The sequence below is a fragment of the Leucopleurus acutus genome (genome assembly GCF_964270905.1).
Source record: "Leucopleurus acutus genome assembly, chromosome: 10".
NCBI lineage: Eukaryota > Metazoa > Chordata > Mammalia > Artiodactyla > Delphinidae > Leucopleurus > Leucopleurus acutus.
This window is the reverse complement of record NC_139153.1, coordinates 91,783,217-91,809,881: the sequence shown is the minus strand read 5'-3', so window position 1 is coordinate 91,809,881 and position 26,665 is coordinate 91,783,217. Positions and strand designations below refer to the sequence as shown.

Below are 26,665 nucleotides of genomic sequence, written 5' to 3'. Positions count from 1 at the left end.
ATCCTCGGGGAAAACATGACAGTCTGTCATTGGATTCTGCTGGTCACTGGCCTCTCAGGGCCTCAATTCACAAATCAATAAAATGGAACTGAATTAGAGAATCTTTAATATACCTCCCAGCTCTAACACCCTAGGAAAGGAATAGGAAATAGATTTAACCCCAAATATCAATGATGAACAGTTGGAAGCTCATGCTGACAAGGATTCTAAGGGTATGTCAAGACTCAGCATTAAAAAGTATAGGATTTGATACAAGAAACAGAGGAGGAAGTAGCAGAAATATACTCTGACTTGGACTATTCCATGAATCACAGGCATGCTTCATCTTATCTTCTAATATACGCTGAACTATTTTAACTGTAAAAATTTTGTGAAAAAGAGTAATATGATCCAGTTTAAGCTGTAGAAAAAACTCCCTGTGTAACTCCAACATCCAGTTAACACTTTAAGTAACAAAATATTGCCCTTCATGAACAACACACTCAGAAATAAGACTCATAATTACTGTCAATTACATATAGAAGCATCCTCTACTTAGGAAAGAAACTACTCCTAAGGACAAGACACAATCTTCATATATACTTGTTTTGTGTCACTTCTATATCATGGATTGTCATCTTCAAATGGATCTCCCTCTCCAAAAGTCTACCAAAAGCCTACAGGCTTAAAGTATTATTACACCTCCATCTTTAAAAGGTCAAAACCTGTAATGTAAGCACCATGACAACATACACATGAAACTGGACTTTTATGATCAAGTAACTCTTGGGACAAAGCACAGAATGATGCAATTTACCTTAAATTGATGTTTTTAAAAAATTAATCAATTTCCAATTGTTCTGCTAATATATGTATGTAAATACAGCTGATTTTGTATGTTGACCTTTATTCTGTGACCTCGCTAAACTCACTTGTAAGTTCTGACAACTTTTTTTTGGCGTTTCTTAAGGTTTTCTATGTAGATAAGCAGGTTGTCTATGAATGGGAGTCATTTTTACTTCTTCCTTTCTAATCAGGGTGCCTTGTATTTCTGTATTCTTGCTGTGGGTCTTGCAGCACAACACTGATCAGTAGCGGTGACAGTAGACATCCTTGTTCTCTTCCTGATCTTAGGAAGAAAATACTAAGCTTTCACCATGAGTATGATGCTAGCCGAAGATTTTCCATAGACAAAATTTATCAGGTTGAGTAGGTTCCCATCTATTCCTAGGTCACTGAAAATTTTTATCATGAATGGATGTTCGATTTTGTCAAATGTGTTTTATGTATCTGTGGAGATGTTCATTCAGTTTTTATTCTTTAGTTTGTTTCCATGGTAGATCACATTAATTTTCAAATGTTGAGCCAACCTTGCATTCCCAGGATAAACCCCACTTGATCATAATGTAGTATCCTTTTTATATATACTGGGTGCCTTGTGTAGGTAATTCAAGAGAAATACTGGTTTGTAGAGTTCTTGTAATGTCTTTGTCCGGTTTAATATCAGGGTAATGTTGGCCTCATAAATGTGTTGGGAAGTATGCCTTCCTATTGTACGGAAAAGTTTGTATAAAATTGGTATTATTTTTTTCTTAAATGTTTGGTAGAATTTGCCAGGGAAGCTATCTAGGCTTGAAGTTTTCTTTGGTGGAAAGTACTTTAACTATGAATTCAATTTACTGAATAGACTATTTGGGCTATTTATTGTTGACTAATACCAAATAACATAAAATACTTAGGTATACATCCAACAAAATATGTGCAAGGTCTGCGTGATGAATACTACAAAACACTGATGAAAGAAATAAAAAGACCTATATAATGGAGAGACATACTGTGTTCACTGACTGGAAGACTCCATTTTGTTAAGATGCATATTCTCCCCAAATTGATCTTTAGACTCAATGCAATCACAATCAGAATCCCAGCAGATTTGTGGAAACTGATAAGGTAATTCTAAAATTATGAAAAAGTAAAGGAACTAGGAAAGCCAAAACAATCTTGGGCGGGGACAGGGGGGTTTGGAAGACTCAGATTACTTGATTTCAAGATTTAATATAGAGTAATCAAGACAAAAGGACAGTATTGACAAAAGATAGGTGTATATATATATATGTGCACGCGGACACACACACACATCAATGGAAAAGAACAGAAAGTCCAGAAATAGAGCCACATATATGGTCAATTGATTTTCATAAAAGGTGCAAAGGCAATTCAATGGAGAAAATACAGTCTTATCAACAAACAGGACTAGAAAAAATGAAAACCAGTATGTTAAAAAAATGAATCTTGATCCACACCTCATACCACACACAAACATTTTACCTCAAAATGAATCACAGATCTAAATTAAAACCTAAAACTATAAAGCTTCTAAAAGAAAACAGAAGAAAGTCTCTGTGACCTTGGGTTAGGCAAAAATTTCTTAGATATGATACCAAAAGCATGAACCATAAAAAGAAGAAAAAATATGCTGAATGTCATCAAAAGTAAAAACTTCTCTTGACAAGATATTGTTCAGACAAGCCAGAGAATGGGAGAAAATATTTGCAAAACATATATCTAATAAAGGACTTACATCCTGAATAATGAACTCTCAAAACTCATTAATAAGAAAAAAATTTTTTTAAAAAATGGGCAAAAGGGACAGACGAAATAGGTGAAGGGGATTCATAGGTGTACACTTCAGCTATAAAATAAATAAGTCACAGGGATGTAATGTACACACAGGGAATATAGTCAGTAATATTTTAACAACTTTGTATGGTGATGGATGGTAACTGGTCTTAATGCAGTTGTTTCATAATGTATAAAAATATCAAATCACTATGTTGCACATCTAAAACTAATATTCTATATTAATTATAACTCAGTGAAAAATGTTTTTAGATTTTTTTTTAATGGGCAGTAAGATTTGAATTAGGTACTTCACCTAAGATATATTGATGGTAAATAAGCACATGAAAAGATGCCCAACATCATTAATCATAAGGGAAATGCAAAACCACAGTGCGTTGGAGTTATCACTACATGCCTACTAGAATGCCTGAAATAAACAAAACACTGAGGATAACAAGTGCTGACCAGAACACACTTGTAACACTGGTGAGAATGCAAAGTGGTAGAAGCCACTTTGGAAAACACTTTCATGGTTTATTATAAAATTAATGTATATTTACCATCTGACTCAGCAGTCCAACTTCTAGGTACTTACCCAAGAGAAATGAAAATTAATGTTTATAGCAGCTTTATTCACAATGGACAAAAATTAGAAACAACCCAAGCATCCTTTCACTGGTGAGCAGATAAACAATAACTCAGCAATAAAAAGGAACTAACTATTGATATATGCAAATACAGAGGCTGATCTTAAATACATTATGCTAAGCTGAATAAGCCACATTCAGAAAACGACACAGTATGTGATTAAGTTTATGACATCCTGGGAAAAAACAAAACTACAGGGAAAGAAAACAGATCAGTGGTTGCCAAGAGGCAGAAGTAGGAAGAAGGGTGCACCGACCTCCGCGTAGGCTGCGCGGCCTAGGCCTCAGCGGGCCGCTCACCGCCTGCTTTCTCCGCAGCCCGCCCCTGGGGTCACTCGCTCACAGGCGCGGGGCCCTCATCGGGACGAGAGCACCCCCACACACACACCGCTGCGGGCCCGGGGGTGGGAGACCCGGGGGACACGGACACTGGTGGGTGGTTCGGTGTAATTAGAGCGGGCCGCGCGCAATGGAGCAAGCGAGGGGGGAAGGGAAAAGAGGAGAGCGAGCGAGGGCGATTTAAAAAAAAAAAAAGGAATTCAGGAAAACGAAACGGGCCGCAGAGACAGGCCAACTGTCTGTCTGTCTCCCCGCCCGCCCTTGGTGCCCCGGCTTCCCAGCCCCCGCCGCAGTCAGAAATTCACACAAAATGGCGGCTCGGGCCCGGATGTGCCAAGAGGCTGAGGCGGAAGGAAGGGCGAGGTGGGAGGGGGAACTGGGAGGTGGAGGCGGCGTCACGAGGAGAGAGGCAGACGGCTCTCCCGAAGGGCCGCGCAAAGAGCAGAAGGGAGAGTGTGAGGCATAGAAAAGAAAAAAAAAAAAAAGAAAAAAAAAAGGAGTAGGAAGAAGGGCTGACTACAGAGATACACAACGTAATATTCTGGGGTGATGGAAATGTTTATTCAGTATTTTGATTGCAGAAGTGGTTACTCAACTGTATGTGTTTAGTTAAAATTCAAATACTGTGGAAAGGGTAAATTTTACATGTAAATTATACCTCAATTTTTTAAAAAAGGAATTAATCATCATACTTCCTAAAACACACACACACGGACTTCCCTGGTGGTGCAGTGGTTAAGGATCTGCCTCCTAATAATGCAGGCAACACAGGTTTGAGCCCTGGTCTGGGAAGATCCCACATGCCATGGAGCATCTAAGCCTGTGCGCCACAACTACAGAGCCTGCACTCTAGAGCCTGCGAGTCACAACTACTGAGCCCGCGTGCCTAGAGCCCATGCTCTGCAACAAGAGAAGCCACCGCAGTGGGAAGTCCGCGCACCGCAACGAAGAGTAGCCCCCACTCGCCGCAACTAGAAAAAGCCCGCGCTCAGCAACAAAGACCAAACGCAGCCAAAAAATACATAAATTTAAAAAAAAGAATCCACCTGCCAATGCGGCAGACACAGGTTCGATCCCTGGCTGGGGAAGATCCCACATGCCACAGAGCACCTAAGCCCATGCACCACAACTACTGAGCCTGCACTCTAGAGCCCGCAAGCCACAACTACTGAGCCTGCATTCCACAACTACAGAAACCCACGCACTCTAGGGCCCACATGCCACAATTACTGAGCCCACGTGCTGCAACTACTGAAGCCCACGCACCTAGAACCCATGTTCCACAACAAGAGAAGCCCACATACTGCAACTAGAGAAAGCCCGCGTGCAGCAACAAAAACCCAACACAGCCATAAATAAATAAATGAACGAATGAATGAGTGAATGAATGAATAAATCACAAATAATGTATAAAATGTTCCCTTAGGTCTCAAATAATATTAATATAGCCCCTAAATGAAAAGAATGTAATCCAGAGTTCTATCATTTCACCAAAGAATAACTAAACCAAAACTCTATTTGAGTGCCAAGTTACTTATTGATTATTAAAAAAAATGGTTACGAATCCTCCCTCCTATTCAAACCAACCTGATAGGGTGTGTTTTGTAGTTTAGACTGTCGTACAGCAGCTGCTGCCCCACCATATGTCGTTTTTCCAGGGTAAAAAGGAGAATCTCCAAGCTGACTTGTTTTAAGAACTGAAGAATTCCCAAGTGACTGCACAAAAACATAATGATAAATTATAAGCAATAAACACTCAAAACTAACATGGTTAAATCACATCAAATTAGTACTCACAGGAGAAAGTGTTCCAAAGACAGACAAGTTGAATGCTGGTTTTTTTGAGCTGGTGGCAGTGTGCTGTGAGAGTGAATGAGAACGTTCAGCCTCTGGGGACCACAGAGGTGGTACTGAAGTGTTCTTTGAAACAGCTATATCTGAAACAAGAATATGCAATGCATAGTAATGCCACTAATTACAAGGCCTATATTTTTATAAATTGAAAATGACAACCAAGTTAGAAAAAATTATCCCATGAAATTTATTTTTACTGCCAAAATTATATACTACCAAATGCCAAGAATACCTTTATCAGAAGCTCTTGAAGAAAAACCACTGGTGGTTGAGATGTTATCATCATCATGCTGAGAGGTAGAATCTTTAATTTCCTTTACGAGGGAAAATCCAGAACTGCCAATTGGGAATGCCGAAGATGTGGAGGGCTGACAGTGTAACGCAGGAGATTCCAACATGGAGAAATTCAGATGGCTCCGATGAAGAGAAGGCCTTGTTAATACATCTGGATAATTTGAAGCTGTACTAGTTGTTGAGGGTTCTTAAAAGAAAAGCATTAATATTATGAATACTCAACTTAGAAAAAGCAATATACTGTCAAAACAAAACAGTGTTTGTTTCAAGAAAATATACTGTATAATAAATATAGCTTCAATTCAAAACACTGAAGCCTCCCATAAGCCCAATTTAAAATATTCTTTAGCCAAACAAAGTTTCAACTAACTGAAATTTACCTAACCTAGTGTCAAAATATACTTCACTATCAAATACACTTCTAAAAGTACAAGCTTCTTGATTTCCCTTGAATTGGTATTATAAAACGTGCTCAATAAGAAAGAAAAAAAACAATAAAATCTGCTCATGGAAAAATAAAAGCAAAGAAGCGATATAAGAAAGTCATAAAACAAAAAGGTAAGTCCATCCCTCCAGAAACAACCCCTATTAAATTTGTATATCCTCTAATGGAATACTATTCAGTCAATAAAAAAAGAATGAAATTTTGCCATTTTGCATCAACATGGACGGACGTGAGAGTATTAGAAAGTATTATGCTTAGTGAAATAAGTCAGCAAATGGCAAACAGTGTATGATATCACTTACATGAGGAATCTAAAAAATAGAAGTAATGAATATTACAAAAAAGAAACAGACTCACAAACACAGAGAACAAACTAGTAGTTACCAGTGGAGAGAGAGAAGTGGGTGGGCACCAGACAGGGGTAAGGATAGTGAGAGATACAAACTACTACATATAAATGTATAAGCTACAAGGACATATTTATTGTACAGCACAGGGAATACAAGCGATATTTTACAATAATGATAAAGGGAGAATAACCTTTAAAAACTGTGAATCACTATGTTGTACATCTGAAACATATAATACTGTAAATCAATTATATCTCAAAAAAATTTGTATATCCTCTCAGACATTCTGTATGCATACACATTTTCCCTAATCACATAATCATGCTTATGCATTATGTTCTGTGATTTGTTTTTTTCATTTATCATATAATTTTGTCTCCACATACAGAGCACATTCCATGTGAAGACCACATTCTATTTTATCAGACTGATTTAGCATGATTATTTATGTAATTGTTTTCTCAATATTCTATCAAACATACAAGCACTTATATTTGCAGACTTTGTATTCTTTTTGGATAAATCCATGGTTCTTTAAACATGTAAGAGAAACATGAGGAGAAATTATTTAAGAAATATGCCTAAGTGACTCACAAAAAACTGACTCTGTAAGTCTGAAATTGGGCCCATAAAGCAGCCTAAGTACTGCAAGGTATCCTCAGAATCAATGGATAAACAATAATTTGTGGAACTGCCCTGTCATACTGGATCAGAGTACATGCTCACTTTTGCTTATGAGAGATACTGTGGATCCAAAGGTTTTCTGTTAAGCTATACTGCATAAATAGTAAATGACAATGTGTATTTCCCCCATGCTCTCCAATACTGGATAATAACCTTTTCTGATTTCTGTCAATCTACTGTGTCCAGTGGCATCATTACTATCTGCATTTATTTAAATGACATATTGAGCACACTTCCCTATTCATTAGTCATTTATATTTCTTCTGCTAACTGCTCATTGATATAGTTTATCTTGCTAATAAAATTAGTCCAATCTAGTTTCTTTTTGATCAGTAAGATTAGTGTGACATGATCTGAAATATCACAACTAATTTTTTTCACTGTTGGTTGAAACCATTATTTTTTTGATGGTGTCCTTTGTAATACAGAAAATAATATGTATTTTTACAGAGACTTCTACCATTCCAAGACTAAGAAATAAAAAATTTTACTCTCTTCTTTTTGGTAGTATTGTTTTTACTTCAATATAATGTTTAATCTTGATTCCATATGGAATCAGTTATGATGAAGTAGTGAGGGAATGATTTAGCTTCATTGTTTTCCGAATGGTTAGTCTGTTTATATTCTAAAATAATCTTAAGTAAGCCATCTTTTCCTCACTGATCGAGAAGCCACCACTACCACACAGTAAATTCTAGGAGGCCTTCCCCAACGATATATATCTATAGCAGTACCATAATGTTTTAAATCCTATAGCTTTATAACACATTTAATACCTGTAAAAGTTACTCTGACTTACATCACATTTCCCTTACTCTTTTTCAGTATTTCTCTATTCATTTTCTGGTATATTTTTAAGAACTTTAGAATCATTTGTTAAGTTTCCAAAAGACTTTCTTCCAGTTAGGCTGGAATAAGTGAGGCCCTAGACTAGCCCTTCTTACTGTAAGTAACTATAAAACTGGACAATATATAGGAGGTAGTAACTTTCAGACAACAGGAAACGGACAAGAAAAACTCACAGTGAGCCCTATCACTACCCAGGTGTCTAGGAACATTTCCAGACCTGGCAGAGAGAGCTGGAGTCAAAGCAAAATACAGTAGGCAGAAATCAGAATTAAGGGTATTGAACAGTAGAAAACTACGCAGGAAGGGGCCTCCAGAAGTCTACACAGGAGTGTCCAGAGCGTGGACGGGCTATACACACACAGAGCAAGACCACCTAAGGCTTACCAAATAGCAGCTGCTATGAAATTGAGAAAACAGCTACTAGAAGGTTGATCAGTGCTAGGGGAAAAAAGCCGTGCTGAGGACAGTGAAGTTCCAAGACGGCCAGAATTTAGAGGCCCCATAAACACCTCCTTAAATAACCCTGGCATTCAGCTGAGATACCAGAAGAGCTTTCCCTTGAGACCAAGGGCCATGTCCTAGAACAAGACCTGCTGTAAACCCACCTAAAAAGCCACAGAGGAGACAGAGTTTGAAAAAGCCACAGAGGAGACAGAGTTTGGAGGCTAAATCCCTCCACCTTAGGGGACTTAACACACACCTTAGATTTTCCACAGATGGATATTAATAAAACATAAAACTATATGAGAGTTCAAAATGATCATTCAGTAACAACTGCTTGCTGAAACAAGAATCAATACTTCTCAGAGGAAGACAACAGAACCCAGAATCTCCATCCATATTCTACAAAATAATTTAGTCAAAAATCACTTGAAAAATCACATTTTAAAAAATGCTTCTATTGTTTCACCATGACACATGATTTCTGGCCTGTGGATGACTGACATATTAAGCAGTGGTTTCCATATTTCAAGTATAAATAAAGAACAATAGATTTGCCATATATATGAAAAACTAACAGCTAACATCATACCTAATGGTGAAAGACTGATTTTCCTCCAAGACCAGGAATAAGATAAGAATGCCTGCATTTCCCACTTCTATTTAACACAGGATTGGAAACTCTAGCTAGAGTAATAAGACAAGAAAAAGAAACTAAATTCATCCAAATTGGAAGGGAAGAAGTAAAATCATGTTTTCAAATGATATATCTTATACGCAGAAATCCCTAAATATTCCACCAAAAAAAAGTGTTAGAATAAACAAATTCGGCAAAGTAGCAGAATACAAAATCAACATACAGGGCTTCCCTGGTGGCGCAGTAGTAGGGAGTCCGCCTGCCAATGCAGGGGACACGGGTTCGTGCCCTGGTCCGGGAAGATCCCACATGCCGCGGAGCAGCGAGGCTCGTGACCATGGCCGCTGAGCCTGTGCGTCCGGAGCCTGTGCTCCGCGACAGCAGAGGCCGTAACAGTGAGGCCCACGTACCGGAAAAAAAAAAAAATCAACATACAAAAATCAGTTTTGTTTCTATACACTAACAATGAACAATCTAAAAAGTAAATAAAGAAAATGATTGCATTATTAATAGCTTCAAAAAGAATAAAACACTTAGGAATTAACTAAGGAAGGAAGTGAAAGACTTGCATGATGAAAACTACAAAACATTGCTGAAAGAAATTTAAGAAGATGTAATAAATGGAAAGACATCCCATGTTCTTAGGTTGGAAGACCTAATGTTGTTAAAATGTCAATACTACCCAAAGTGATCTGCAGATTCAATGCAATTCCTTTAAAAAAACCAATGACTTCTTTTGACAAAATAGAAAAATTCATCCTAAAGTTCTTATGGAATCTCAAGGGACCACTTATAACCAAGATAATCTTGAAAAAGAACAACATTGGAGATCTCACACTTCCTGATTTCAAAAACTTATTTCCAAACAGTAATCAAAAGTATGCTGCTGGCATAAAGACAGACAGGTAGACCAATGGAAAAGAATAGAGAACCCAGAAATAAACCCTTGCATACATGGTCAAATGATCCTTGACACAGTGCCAAGACCAATCAATGAATGGGGAAAGGACAGTCTCTTCCACAAATAATCTTGGGAAAACTGGATACCCACAGGCAAAAGAAGGAAACTGGACCCTTATCTTACACTATATACAAAAATAAACCCAAACTGTTTTAAAGACCTAACGTAAGACCCCAAACTATAAAACTTATAGGAAAAAAAACAGAGAAAAGCTTCAAGACATTAGTCTTGGCAGTGATTTCTTAGATATGACAGGCAACAAAAGAAAAAAGACATGTGGGACTATATAAAACTTAAAAACTTTTGTGCACTAAGACACAATCAAGAATAAAAAGGCAACTTACAGAATGGTAGAAAATGTTTGCAAATCATATATATGATAAGGGGTTAATATCTAGAACACATAAAAGACTCCTATAACTCAACAACAATAACAAATCAAATAACCTGATTAAAAACTGGGCAAAGGACTTGAACAGACATTTCTCCAAAGATGATATACAAACAACCAAAAGCATATGAAAGATGCTCAGCACCACTAATCATCAGAAAAATGCAAATGAAAACCACAGTGAGATACCACTTCACACTCATGAGGACAGCTACTATCAGAAAAAAAGAAAGTAATGTTGGCATGGATGTGGAGAAGCTACAAACCTTGTGCACTGTTGAGAGGAAATGTAAAATGGGTGTGGCCATTGTGGAAAACAGTATGGTGGTTCCTCAAAAAATTAAAAATAGAATTACCATATGACCCAGCAATTCCACTTCTGGGTATATATCCAAAAGAACTGAAAGCAGAGTCTCAAAGAGATGTGTACAACCATGTTTCTAACAGCATTATTCACAAGAGCCAAAGGTGGAAGTAACGTTAAGCGTCCATCAACAGATGAATGAATAAATAAATGTGGTAAATACATACAGTGAATGTTCTTCAGCCTTAAAAAGGAAATAAATTCTGATATATGCTACAATAATGTGAATGAACTTTGAAGACATTCTGCTAAGCGAAATAAGTCAGTCACAAAAGATTAAATACTGTATGATTCTACTCATATAAGGTACGTAGTCAAAGTCATAGAGAAACTACAGTGGTGTTTGCCAGGGGCAGGGGGGAGGGGGAATGGGGAATTAGAATTTAATGTATATGTAATAATTTCTTATCAAGCTTGCTCAAGTTAAGACAGAAACTGGCTGGAGCTTCGAAATCTACTGGTATCGGCATTTAAACCTATTGGCATCTAAAGATTATCATATTTCAATTTCTCTGCAGTCAGGATTCATACACATACAGGCTGAAATGTTTCTTAGAGTATTAAGTATTCTAACTTTGTAGTATGTTATATCCTAAAAGTGCTTTTTACTTACCCATTCTCTCATCCCTACAGCAGTTTATCCTACAGGATAAAAGTGACAGGACAACTTTCTAGATACTGGCAGACATTTACTAAATCTAGTATATACAGAAGCTATAGAGAAAAAAGAAATCTAGTATGATATACTTCTACTGGAAGGTATGCTGCTAATAGCAATGCCAGTTTTTTATATTTACAGAGCTTCCTTAACCTCCAAATCAGGCCCAATAAAGGATGCATTTTGGGATAATAAGACTAAATAAGGCCACATCATCTACAGATTCACATCAGCTATAAATGCCCAGTTTCTAAGAGTACACCTATGATCACATAGTATCAATCAGCCAATGCAGTCTACAACTTCAATCTACTGCTGACTAGCATACTAAATATGCCATCGTGGGGCTCTCAGAGGCCTGAACTCTTACTGAATCAATAAAAATCTAACAGGTACATTATTTGAGGTTCTTCTCACTGATCCATTTCATTACCCTAGCAGAAGAAATCTAGACACCTAATGGCTCACCATCATTAAGACAGTCAGTACAAGGAGGTACATATAAGCAGACAGTTGCAGACAACAGATCTGAAAGGGGCCACAGATTCTATAACTGTCATACTGCACTGTGCTATTTGAAGAATGTCCTATACGCTCCAGCTCCAGTTACTATTAATACAAAAGTTACGGTGGTAAAATTACTATTTAGTAAACAACACTCAGGACTGTTATATCTAAATTATTTTAAGCTTTTGATAATTTTACACTACTTTATTTTTTTATTTATTTATTTTTTTTTTTACACTACTTTAAAAGCAAGTATATCTAAGTTGTTTTTTGTGGTATGCAGGCCTCTCACTGTTGTGGCCTCTCCCGTTGCGGAGCACAGGCTCCGGACGCGCAGGCTCAGCGGCCATGGCTCACGGGCCTAGCCGCTCCGCGGCATGTGGGATCTTCTCAGATCGGGGCACAAACCTGTGTCCCCTGCATCAGCAGGCGGACTCTGAACCACTGTGCCACCAGGGAAGCCCTCTAAGTTGTTTTGAGAATGCATTGTCAAATTTAAGAGTAATGTTTCACAGAGTAAACATAAACTGATTTGCTACATCTAGTAAGATCTATATTCACCATACTGGGGAGTTATCAACAGTACTGTAGTCACACATTATGTGACTACAACTATTGAATAAATACTTTGAGAAAGGTGGAGGCAGATTGTGAGACGAGAACTGCCTGGAACTTACAGATTTTAAGACAGGAGCAGGAGTCAGCTCTTAGACAAGACAGAGGGAAAATGCCATCAAGTTTTTGAAGTTAATATCAGAAAGCTGTTCACAATTTGCTTCTAAATAATCAGGGGAGTTAGACGGAGAAGGTAGGTGAATAGATGTGGGAATAAAGAAAACAAAGTCAGCCATAAGCTCGTTGTCTTTGAAGCTGGGTAACAGGTACATGGAGGTTCATTGTACTATCCTCCTTACTTTTGTAGTTTGAAAATTTACACAATAATTTAAATTTAGAAGTTATTCACAAAGGTGTGTGTAATATACACATAACAGAAAAGCTACCTTACAAACCTAATAATATAATGAATAAAATCCAAGTTGGAATTAACCTTGGCAGACCACTGAATTAATTCCATAATTTCAATGAAAATACAAACAGAAAAGAACTTTACAGATGTAAAATGAGAAACGCCATTAATCTCACAGCTGAATAAAATTCTTCAAGTCAGTTAATCCCCACAAGCATACTCATTAGGATGCAAAAGAAGGTTTCAGTCACTGTAGATATATGCTGCTGCACACTAAAAGTCTCCAGTCAAAAGAAAGAAAGAAGCTGTGGTCCCATTTGATGTCCAGAAAAGAGAACAATATAGAAGCAGTCACCTTAGAGATCTACCAGATAAAACCTCAAGATGGTTGCTGGTAATATATTAGAAAGAAATCTTGAAAAGTACAGATATTAAAACTCCCTAAGTTACTCTAATAAAAATAAGCAAGGATTTGAAGACTCAGCCAAACTGAGTATCACTAAGAAAACTTAGATTTGCCATTTCTCCCAAGTAAGAATCATTCTTTCAGCCCATTTCACCCTCACTAGTTTTCCCTTATAAGCAAATCAGGCAGGAAAATAAGTTACTAAGTATACCAAAATTAATAGGCACATATCCACCTCAATTATTTAGGCAAGACAAGATTTCAGAGTTCAAAAACATTTTTATAATTATAAGTCAAAACATGTAGTGAAAGAAAAAATATATAAACTGAAAGAAACATATACTTGAGGGATAAAGTGGACTTCATCAAAATTTAAAATTTTGTGCTTCAAAGGACACCATCAAGAAGCCAGAATAGGAGAAAATACTTGCAAATCATATACAGGTAAGGGCTTATATCCAGAATATGTGAAGACCTCTTTCAATTCAACTATAAAAAGACAAATAGGGCTTCCCTGGTGGTGCAGTGGTTGAGAGTCCGCCTGCCAATGCAGGGGACATGGGTTCGTGCCCCGGTCCGGGAAGATCTCACATGCGGCGGAGCGGCTGGGCCCGTGAGCCATGGCCGCTGAGCCTGCGCATCCAGAGCCTGTGCTCCGCAACGGGAGAGGCCACAGCAGTGAGAGGCCTGCGTACCGCAAAAAAAAAAAAAAAAAAAAAGACAAATAACCCAGTTAAAAATGGAAAAGGGGGATCTGCATAGCCATTTCTCCAAAGATGTATAAATGGCCAATAAGCATGAAAAGATGCTCATTATTAGTCATCAGGGAGATGCAAATCAACACAATGAGATACCACTTCACGTCTACCAAAATAGGTATAATTTATGTTTTTTTAAAAAAGGAAAATTAGTATTTGTGAGGTTGTAAAGAAATTGCATTCTTCATACACCGCTGGTGGGAAGGTAAGATGGTGTAGCCACTTTAGAAAAACAGTTTTTCCTCAAAATGTAAAATTACCAGATGACCCAGCAATTCTCCTCCTAGGTATATACCCAAGAGAAAACATATCCACACAAAAATGTGCATAGTAATACTCAAACTGGCACTGTTCATAATACCCAAAAAGTAGAAACAATACAAATGTCCATCAACGGATGAATGAATAAATAAAATGTAGTTTCTCCATCCCATGAGCTATTACCTGGCAATAAAAAGGAAGTTCTGATACATGCTATGACATGGATGAACCTTGAAGACATTATGCTAAGTGAAATAAGCCAGTTACAAAAGACCACATATTTTATGATTCCATTTATATGAAATGTCCAGTATACAGATTGGTGGTTGCCTAGGGCTGGAGGGGTAGGGATGGGGAGGGACTACTAATGGGTATAGGATTTTGCGGTGATGGGGAGGGAAGGATGGTGATTAAAATGTTCTAAAATTGACTGTGGTGACTGAACAACTCTGTATATACCAAAAACCACTGAACTATACAATTTAAATGGGTGAGTCCTATTGTTATGTGAAGTACATCTCACTAAAGCTGTAAAAAATATATAAAGTGAAATGACAGAGTAATATTCCCAAATATGTCACATTCATGGGTTACACTGAAGCTATTTAATACTTGTAAACTCCACAAAAACGCCATAAACGGATCCAAAAAAGCATTTAAAATGCAGGGTCACTCAGTGGTAAGATTAATGAAGTGGCCCAGCTGCACTAGCTGCAAAGGACAGAAGACAACTGCAGTGACACCATACCCAAGTCCGTGTGCTGTGGGAAGCACTGCCACGCTGCTCCTTTAGTGCCACGACCTACTCAAAGGGCTTCAACTTTACTTTTTTCAAAACCACTTCTGAGGGTACAGAGGAGAACAAAGATTATCTTGACCAAAGCCACATGACTAACAATTGGTGGTATGAAAATTCAAACCCAAAGTCTAACAGCAGAGCTTGCACTCTCAACTGATATATTTCAGCCTCCCTTAATAAACAAAAAAGCTGATAAATAAAAAAGATTTCTAATTTGAAGGTGATCATCACCCTCCTCCAACATCGTTTCTGTACTACACAATTAGATTTACCATAGCCAGGTAACATAAACATATTTTAAATTAAGGCATGAAAACCTATCATTCACAACAAAATATCCACATTCCATTTACCTTCTGTATTACTGACTGTTGGCTCAGGAGTGATTCTCCCATCATGAATGTTAGGGTTCTCCTCATCAGCATATATTATATGGTCATCTTCCCTATTTTCCGGCCACTGTGCCACCTCTCTTGTGTCTGTTGAGCAGCTACATACGTCTTCACTCTTGTTAAAGTATCTTTGTAACCATCCTGGCACAATATTCTTAACAGATTCTGTAACCCTGCTGAGAATGCCCTGTTGGGGGGAAAACATGTAAGGCAGTTTTAGAAATTTATCTTTTAAATAAGTACCTATTTACAGAAAGCCATACCAAGCAAAACACAACTGTTTCCAACAAAGTTTCCTAAAATTCAGTTACGTGAGTTAATGTTGACGTAATGTATTTTACAAATTCTATACTTTATAAAATTCCTACTTTTTTCTTTCTTTCATATGCATATGTCCATGAGCCAATAACTGTCCCAAATGGCCATACTATTCTAATCTTTAAAAAACTCACAAGTCTTCAACTAAGCAATATAAATTTTAGATTTAGTAATAAGATATGCACTAAAATGTTATAATCCCAGACAAAAGGCATCCATCTTGATCCCAGCATATTAAAAGAAGCAATAAATACTTTCAACAGCTTCCTCAAATATTTTATTGCACATTCTTTAAGAATAAAAATTTAGACAAATAAAAATGAGAATTTTTTTAAAAGGCAATAAGACAACTAATCCAACATAATAAACTCAAGAAATAATCTAAGATTTTTTGATGGTAAAATTTTGTTATATCAAATGTTGCCTGAAAACCAATTATTTTATTACAGTAACTTTTAAAGGGAGAAAAAGGTGTGGTGTAACAACTACCAGCATTATTAACATTCATCATAGAACAGACACTGTTCTCAGCAGTTTAAACATATTATTCAATTTAATCCTCACAATAATTTTATGAAATTGGTTTTAACCGTGCCACTTTACAGATGAAGAGAGACAATGAAGTTAAGTAACTTGCCCAGGTACAAACACAACTGCTGTGGTATATCTAGGATAGAGTAAAAGCATTGACTTCGGGGTTGGCAGGCTGTACTACGATTTACTCTAGGTAAATAAGAATAACACTCTCTCCTACTATTACCTGATAGGAATTATAATGAAGATCAAAGGAAGTAATGTGACAGCACTTCACAATTTACTAAATATTAACAGAAACATACACTGATAATTTTATTACTAATGAGAAAAAAAAATTAGCAGAAACAAGCTGGGGTGAGGTAATCAGTTTTAGGCAACAATTCCCTTCACAGAATAGGATTTCAGAGAGAAAGTCATGGAAGGGAAAGAATGAATCAGCAGGTACAAAAAAAAAAAACAGTAAAGTTAAGGCAGAACACATAAACCTTGAAAGCAAACCCAAGACAAAGAGGCCTTGAAAAATTCTGTCAATAGGAAAGATGGAAGACACCTCTGATATAAGCACTCGAATAGTATTTTCCTGATTATCTGAAAAGCTGTAGGTAACAACTGGGAAAAAAGTAATTACTTTTCCTCCAAACAGAAACTTTGAACAGATCTACATTGTGTAAGATCTCTAACAACACATGAAGCCAGCAGCCCTAGAATACTCACTAATGAAAAACACAAATTCACTGTTCCCCTTTTCTATGCCAATGTTACACAGTATTAGTTTCTTTGGAAAGAAAGATTCTATACCTACTCCAAGATTTAACATTTATAAAAACATTCATGTTTATTATTTTGCTAATTATTTATATTTAAATATTTATTTACCCCCTCCCCATATTCCAAAAGACTTGAAAGTGCTTTCAATACATAACACAGTTTAAATAAGAAAAAAAAAGACACATTTGATACAAAGCGATGTTAAGGCACTACAGCAAGAACTTAGTGTAAAATAAATCTTTTGTAGACTTCCTCTAAGGGGTTTAGCTACTAAAAGTATCAGATTCCTGTGATCTCTAGTCACTGAAGGAGGCAAGTACAGAACAACTTAAAATTAGCACCGTACTTAACCAAAGGTCACTTATGCGGCAGCATTAGGTATTGTGGAGAATAATCAGTAAAAATTGAACAGTCAAAATGGATTAAAAAAAAAAAAAGCTCCTTCGTTGAAACTCATGAATTTTGCTTGGAGACCTTCTCTTTTCTAAACTAAAATGTAACCAATTTATTTAGTCTCAGCCCAGAGCAGCTTAGTACAAAATTACAGTGAGAGGGCTTCCCTGGTGGCGCAGTAGGTAAGAATCCGCCTGCCAATGCAGGGGACACGGGTTCGAGCCCTGCTCCGGAAAGATCCCACATGCCACAGAGCAACTAGGCCCGTGCACCACAAGTACTGAGCCCATGGGCCACAACTACTGAAGCCCATGCACCTGGAGCCTGTGCTCCGCAACAAGAGAAGCCACCACAATGAGAAGTCCCCGCACCACAGCGAAGGGTAGCCCCCGCTTGCCTCAACTAGAGAAAGCCCGCATGCAGCAACGAAGACCCAATGCAGCCAAAAATAAATAAATAAAATAAATAAATTTTTTAAAAAATTACAGTGAGAGAGGAATTACTAATGGCACAATGAATGACAGCATGATGCACTTGACAACAAAATTAAATACAGATGCTAAAATTGACCTGGAACCATTATTAAAAAGAAATATCCCCTTACTTCAATATGCCTCTATAGGGTAAATGACCCTAAGTCATCAAGAAAAGTTAAATTAAGCTCAGTATACCCTAGTACTAGTGGTTCCCAAGATGTGGTCCCTTCACCATTTATATCTGCATTACCTAAGGCCCAACCCCAGCCCTACTAAATTCAGGAGATAGGGCTCACCTGTTTTCACAAACCTTCCCAAGTGAATCTGATGTATGCTATAGTTTGAGAACCACCAATCTCATTAAAGAGATTAGGAAATTAGATACATTTCAGGAAATCACAATACATTTCAGGGAAGAAATCCCTCTACAAGAGGTGAATAAAATTATGTATACTTAAATCTTAATATTCAGTTATCTGGAAAACATACATGTGGAGCACTAGTCAGACAATAATTAAAATATATCATAATATTAAAATGCTATTTAATGAATCAGAAAAACAAATCTTATAGTGGACTGTGCTGAATACAATGTGGATTAATAACTATTTCCCCAGTGTTTCCCAAACTGTAGCCATGATTTTTACCTGTACTGTTATTTAATGGTTTTCTTTCTATTTATTTTATTTCTCTTAATAAACAGTTTTTCCTATACAATAAAATCTTCCAAATCACAAATTTGATGCTGTACTGGTCTTCACTTGCACTGCCCTGACACCATTCCTGACTGGCTGTCTCAACGAACTGGCTTCTGGATTGGCTCATGAGAGATTCTGGAGGATATTAGAGTATGGGAGGAAAGAGAAGTCTTTCTTCCTGTGCTCCCTCTGCTCAAGCGTCCCTTCTCCAAAACTACAGCTCCAGCCAGGTAGCCCTTCCTCCACTCCAGTTGCACAGATTCTTCCCTTTATCCATCCAGTCCTAGGGATGGTAGCAGCTTCCCACTGTTGCTAGTCTCTGGGTATCCTGCTATCCTGCATGTATTCCTTTAATCACCACCATATCTTTGAGTAGACTCTTTCTTAAAGATATTTCAGCTGAACCATCTGGAGAACTGTTTCCTGTTGGGTCCTTAGTGTACTTGTTAAATTTGTTTTCTAATTAACATGAAAAATAAAAAGTCAGTCCACGTATCAGTTAGATTCATCTTCTTTAGCAACAATGGAACACATATACCATACTTGGGGAAGCACTCACTATCCAAAAGTTACATCCAACTTTTATCTCTGTAAAACAGTACATAAACGGACCAGGAAAGAGGCTTACCCTGATGAATATTTTAATATCTTATCTAGCTCACAGAGGTAAAAGGCAAATATTGCTTTTCTTCATTTAATCTATACTTATTGATCACATACTACATGTCAGGCAAGAACACCAGGGATAAAAAACAGGGAACAGGTTCCTGCCCTCTTGGAGCTTAGATTCTAAGTTAGGGAGACAAATAAGTATAACATGTAACACATGATATGGTGATTCAGTGCTATGGGCAGCAATAAAGCAATAAAGGGAAGCAAAATGGGGATAGTCATTTTATATATGCAAAGACCTGAAAAAGTGAGAAATGAGCCATGTACGTTTCTAGCAGAGAAGTATTATAGGCTGAGAAAGCAAAAGGTGCAAAGACTCACATGTAGGAATGTCCTTGGCACGTGCCATCCAAGCTTCTCGTAACGCTGTTAATAAATGCAAAATCTCATAGACCTGAAATAACTATTTTGATCCTTCAAAATTCCCCTTTAATCATGTGTGTGTGCACGTACATGTATGTGTGAGAATGTACGTGTAACCTTTTGTTCTGTGGCTTATCTAGTGACTATAAAAAAGCCTAAAAAAGTGGTTCTCAAATTGGAATCTTCAGACCAGCAGCCTTGGTTTGGTGTCACCTAAGAGCATGTTAGAAATGTACATTTGTTTTAACAAGCTCTTATGGTGATTCTTACACAAATTAAAGTTTGAGAACCACTGTACTAAAATCATCTAAAAACTCTGACAAGTTTCCCAATTAAGGCCATGATAAACATAACCCTGAGTATAAACTTAACTACAAAATAAACTGTTTCCGAGATTATCTCATCAAAGATGTCATACCATTATACCAACTTTCATAAATACCTACTTTATAATATGAATTCTGAAAATCAAATATAGAAGTAAACAAAAGTAAAACATAAAAGGCTACCTTTGAATCTCTCTTATTTCCAGTTAAAGACTTAACATGCTTATTTATAGTAAATAACCCACTACCAGATACTAGAAGTTTAAAAAGCTGTTAGGGAAAAGAAATCTTCTGATTATGCACAGAATAGGGTAGACTGAAGATGTAAGGGACCCTGTCTATCATATAGATTTGGAGAAGTACTTCCCTGGCGGGCAATTTTTATGAGTTTCAAAGTACTTCAGCCACTAATGGAAAACTGAGAAAAAGTGAAGGAAGCTAGAAAAGGGGAAAAATAGTTTTCTTATGGAAGAAAAGGTTCCTTTTACAATCACCAAAGAAGGTCTATCTTTTCAAGAGTTATTGAGATAATACGCTTCAGGTCTTTACAGGAATGGGGCAAATCAGCTTCCTATATGGACTTGAAGAAAGAATGTTTTGTGATATTAAAAATAAGCAAGCAGGGATTTCCTGGTGGCCCAGTGGTTGAGAGTCCACCTGCCGATGCAGGGAACACGGGTTCGTGCCCCGGGCCGGGAAGATCCCGCATGCCGCGGAGCGGCTGGCCCGTGAGCCATGGCGGCTGAGCCTGCGCATCCGGAGCCTGTGCTCCGCAACGGGAGAGGCCACAACGGTGAGAGGCCCTCGTACTGCAAAATAAATAAATAAATAAATAAGCAAGCAAACAAACCAACCAACCTTGCGGGGGAAAGAGGTACACTAAGTAAAGGTCTACTAAGCAGTGAATACTCAAATCCTACTTTACCAGAATAGCTTTCTCTCCACTTCCACAGGGTTCAGTGGTAAGCATAACTGCCATCATTGTAACTTGATGTTTAAGTTTTCCTACAGAAAATCTTCTCTGATCCTCCAAGTCTAGGACAGTCACTCACTTACATGCACCAACAGCACCCTGTACTGCCTACAGGCAATCTGTCATATGGGATGGTAATCACAGTCTATCACCTCCCCTGGAGTATCAGCTCTGTGAAGGTAGGCAACAGGTCTGTACAGTGCACAGATTAGCTGGTGCATGATTTTAATTTTCTACAGCTGCACTAGTCAACCAGCTTTTTATTCCCACATACGAATATGCTGTGGCAAGTTTCAAAAAAGGACATCAATAATCCTAGAATTCAAAAAAAAAAATAATACATTTGCTTGGTATAACAGCTTCAACTTAAACAAATATTATTTTTGTTGCCACACTAATAGTCCTTCCTCCAAAAAACAACTTGTGAAGTTAGCCAAGAGCATGGGAAAACTGAACCATCCTCTGGAATGATAAATAACACAAAGCCAACTAAATGAAGAGAAGCAGAAAAGTAGTCAAAGAAATAAAAATTAATGAAGGGCTTATCAGAAAAAGCAACAAAACAAATGGGGCATTAAAATCTTTAAAATACTCCTCGTAGCCAAAGCAAAGTCTACACCAGATGATCCTAAGTAATGAAGTTAAATTCAAGGATTACAGGAGTGAATCTTTAAACCTGGACTGGTTAAAATGATTGGACTTTTTTTATCCTCAAGAACTAAGGGTTCTTCATTTGGCAAACATGGCAAAAACAAAACAAAAACAAAACACCTCACAACAAAAACACTATCAAAATGTCACTGAGATCTAGAATAAATACTCAATTTGGGAGCCAGAAGTAAATTCAATACTATACACATATCAAGCACATCCAATCTGTAAGGTACTGTGAATATATTAGCTTTTCAAATTTCATTTAACCTGAGTTCAAGGGTTAATGAAAAAGGCTGAGGTGGGGCCAGGCTCTTCCACAATCCTAACTCAGAACTCATTTGTAATGGAAAAAAAATTCCTGTATATCGTCTCACCAACTTGTAATATCGTAATAACCAGAGACACCTCTCCTTATAAATACTATATAGCCTTCCTTCTTCTTATATAATGCTCTCTATTCCTATTAGTTTACTTGAGTTTTGACTTCAGTTCTATTCAACTGTTTTTTTGTTTGTTTTTTTTGCTGCACCACGTTGTGTCGCTTGCAGGATCTTAGTTCCCCGACCAGGGACTGAACCCAGGCCCTCAGCTGTGAGAGCACAGAGCCCTACCACTAGACCACCAGGGAATTCCCTCAACTCTCCTTTCTTCACATTACCCTCTACTAAATAGCAGTATTCAGATTATAAAATCTTTCTCATGTAAACTTTACAGGATTGCTAACTATAAATATCAAACATAACCCATCTTCAGTTTTAAGGTTCTGAAGCCCTATTCTCCCAGAATACACTGCTGTTTTGATTTCTGTCTGTTCTTTCGGCTGCCTTTATTTTGTTGAAGCTTGTCACTGACCCTTAGTTTTCTTCCAGGGGCCTGTGAACTCTCTCCTTACCCACTCAACTCCCGTATCACTAGTCTCTCCACACTTCCTGGAAGTCTCATTTCATATAGATTCCCTAATCAGTTTTCCCCCTGCTCCATCCAAGCCCAAGTGAAGAACAAGGGCTAAGAACCCAAGACTTCACATGAGACTTAAAGAATATCTAATTATAAATATAAAAAAACTTAAACACTAAATAGTAAAAACCTAGATGCCATTCTAATCTTTCAGTTAGTTTCAGCTTTTTAATATATCCATTCTAACATTACTTATTTTAACAATGCATCTCTATTATAAAGTATTCAAATTCTAATGCAGTTATACCGAATCTAGTTTCAATAATCTGAATTTAACCTAAGCTATTATTTGTCACATTTTACAACCTACAAATAGTCATTTAGCAGCCAAGTTTCTCCTAACCACCCAGTCCAAATCTTTCTAGCCACGTAAAATCCATTCCTTATACTTTTCATTTCTCTTCTCAACATCAAGAGATTAACTCAAAAAACATGAGCATAGGGACTTGCCTGGTGGCACAGTGGTTAAGAATCTGCCTGCCGATGTAGGGAACATGGGTTTGAGTCCTAGTCTGGAAAGATCCCACATGCTGCAGAACAACTAAGCCCATGTGCCACAACTACTGAGCCTGTGCTCTAGAGTCCGCAAGGCACAACTACTGAGCCCACGCTCTGCAACAAAGAGGAGCCACCGCAATGAAGAGTAGCCCCCGCTCGCTGCAACGAAGACCCAACGCAGCCAAAAATAAAATTAATTAATTTAAAAAAACAAAACATGAGCATAATAGTTATTGTAGCTAAGAAAATTTTAAATTACAACTGGCCACAATTTTCAACGTCCTTTAAGACTAACACTAATTCAGGAAGGAGAAACATGACCTGGCTTAGTCTCTTATTTTTAGAGATCTACATTATAGAGGTGGTATTAATAGATAATTAACAGTAATCAAACAACAAGGACAAGAAAAGGAGTCCCTAAGAGACCTTTCAAACTAGCAATAGGAGACACAATAAAAGCCTAAAGCAACTTAATCCACTAAAAGTTATCTACAAGATATTGTCACTTTCCTTTCACAATCTGTTTGAAAATTGGGTGTAAAAGTTTATTCTTTAAGTCACAAGCAAACGGGCAGGGAAACTGAAATATCTTTAGACGGAAGAGGCGTTCTACCATCCTTTTTCCAATAGTAAACACAGTAAATTGTATCTGGTAGCAAGACTTTCAACTGGGCTTAGCAACACAGAAGAATCCTTTAAAAATATATTACAGAGAGGGCGGAGTTAAGATGGCATACTAGGAGGACGCAGAATTCGCGTCTCCTCACCACTAGGGCACCTACCAGGCATCAGTGGGGAACCACAGACACAGGAAGAACCCCCAGCGACCAGGTAGGACAGGGGGCGTGGGGAGAGTGAAGGCAGAGGAGAAGTGGAGGCTGGACGGGACTGGCGCCCCTGAGGGGCGGCTGGGGGAGGGGAAGGGATCCCACGCCCAAAGGGGGAAATTTGGGAACCACTGGGAGGGCAGAAGATCAAAAGGGAGCGTGCCCACTTGGGCCCCTGGGAGCCTGCTGAGATCCCGGGCCTAATCCTCTGCCCACCAAGGGCCCCTCCAGCTGCATGGGTCCTGAGGGACTGGGAGGGAGGGAAGGGGGAGCAAAAGTAAAGGCCGGAACTCTGGGACCGGCACCCCTGAGGTGTGGCTAGGGGAAGGGAGGGGTTCCTACAGCAGCAGGACCCACCCCGGTTACGGGTCCAGTGGCTACGGGGGAGAAGGTGGGGGAGGGGCCCAAAGGAACGGAAGGGAACAGGGCCCGTGCTCTCCCTGTCCACTTGCGCACCAGGACGCCTGCTGGGCTCCCGGGCCTAATCCTCTGCACTCGGAGCCTCTCCTGCCGCGCAGAGCCCAAGCCCCGCCCCTGCCCCCCCACCCAGGGCCCCACCTCTACCCTCAGAGATCCCCTCTGAGACCCCTTCCAATGCGCTGGGCCTAAACCCCTCCCACACACCCTCAACCAGGGCCCTAGGAACTCCACACTCTGGAGGCCCTCCTTTGGAGGTGCTGCCTCACCCCTTCCAAGCAGGTCCTAAGCAGAGGCCCCACCCCACGCTTGAACAGTCACCCTGCCTAGGCCCTGCCCAACGCTAAACTCTGCTCCTGACTCAGTTCCACCCCCGCCTAAACTCCGCCAAGCTTTTTTTGACTCCATAGCCAAGGCTTTTTTATTTTCTTTTTTCCTCTTTTAGATAGGGGTTCTGTTTTACCTTGTTGATTCACTGTTCTGATTCTTTTATATTTTTATTTTCCCTAATAAATCTTTTATTTTTCTAATTTTATTTTATTCTTTATACCTTGTTATTGTTCTCTCCTTTTGGCTTGTTGCCCCCCCTTTTCTTTTTTCTGTTGTAATTTTATTTTAACTTGCTGCAGTTGTTTCAACTACAGTTTTATTTTTCCTAATATATTTTTTATCTTTCTAATTTTATTTTCTTTTTTATTCTTTGATACTGTACTGCTCCTTTTTCTCTCTTTTTTTTTTTTTTTTTTTACCGTGCCACAAAACTTGCAGGATCTTGGTTCCCAAGCCACAGGTTAGGGCTGAGCTCCTGTGGTTGGGAGCTCTGAGTCCAAACCACTGGACTAACAGAGAACCTCAGACACCAGGGAATATCAATCTGAGTGAGGCCTCCCGGAAGTCCTCATCTCAGCATCAAAAACTGGCTCTATCCAACTGCCTGCAAACTCAAGCACTAGATGTCTCAGGCCAAACAACCAGTAGGACAGGAATACAGCACCACCCCAAAAAAAAAAAAAAAAATATATATATATATATACATGTATATATATATATATATATATATATATATACACACACATATATATATATTACAGACTAAGGAGCAAGGTAAAAACCTACAAGACCAAATAAATGAACACAAACTAGGCAACCTACCCAAAAAAAAATTCAGAGTAATGACAGTAAAGATGATCCAAAATCTTGGAAACAGAATGGAGAAAATAAAAGACACACTTAACAAGGGTCTAGAAGAACTAAAGAGCAAACAAACAGTGATGAACAACACAATAAATGAAATTAAAAATTCTCTAGAAGGAACCAATAGCAGAATAACTGAGGCAGAAGAACGGATAAGTGACCTGGAAGATAAAAGAGCAGAAATAACTACCGCAGTGCAGAATAAAAAAAAAAAAAAAAAAAGAATGAAAAGAATTGAGGACAGTCTCAGAGACCTCTGGGACAACACTAAACGAACCAACATTCAAATTATAGGGGTCCCAGAAGAAGAAAAGAAAGGGTCTGAGAAAATACCCTTTTTATATGATTCAATTTTTTGAATCATATTTTTGAATCAAATTTTATATGTTTTTTGAATCAAATTTTATATGATTCAATTATGATTATAATTGAAAACTTCCCTAACATGGGAAAGGAAATAGTCAATCAAGTCCAGGAAGCACAGAGTCCCATACAGGATAAATCCAAGAAGAAGCAGGCCAAGACACATATTAATCAAACTATCAAAAATTAAATACAAAGAAAAAATATTAAGAGCAACAAGGAAAAAGCAACAAATAACACACAAGGGAATCCCCATCAGGTTAACAGCTGATCTTTCAGCAGAAACTCTGCAAGCCAGAAGGCACTGGCAGGACATATTTAAAGTGATGAAAGGGAAGAACCTACAACCAAGATTACTCTACCCAGCAAGAATCTCATTCAGATTTGATGGAGAAATTAAAACCTTTACACATAAGCAAAAGTTAAGAGAATTCACCACCACCAAACCAGCTCTAAAACAAATGCTAAAGGAACTTCTGTAGACAGGAAACACAAGAGAAGGAAAAGATTTAAAAAACAAACCCAAAACATTAAGAAAAGGGTAATAGGAACATACATATCGATAACCACCTTAAATGTAAATGGATTAAATGCTCCAACCAAAAGACACAGACTGCCTGAATGGA

General features: G+C 38.1%; 1 protein-coding gene across 1 annotated transcript in view; it reads right to left on the bottom strand.

The window, feature by feature from the left end:
• NUP153 (nucleoporin 153) overlaps positions 1–26,665 on the bottom strand; it is a 76,640-nt gene that overhangs the window by 40,594 nt on the left and 9,381 nt on the right. Inside the window, exons 2-5 of the mRNA XM_082848799.1 lie at positions 15,567–15,792; positions 5,674–5,922; positions 5,385–5,524; positions 5,175–5,303 (exon numbers count right to left, since the gene is read on the bottom strand). Of these exons, the coding sequence (XP_082704925.1) occupies positions 5,175–5,303; positions 5,385–5,524; positions 5,674–5,922; positions 15,567–15,792 (744 nt within the window). The remainder of the gene's footprint in view (positions 1–5,174; positions 5,304–5,384; positions 5,525–5,673; positions 5,923–15,566; positions 15,793–26,665) is intronic.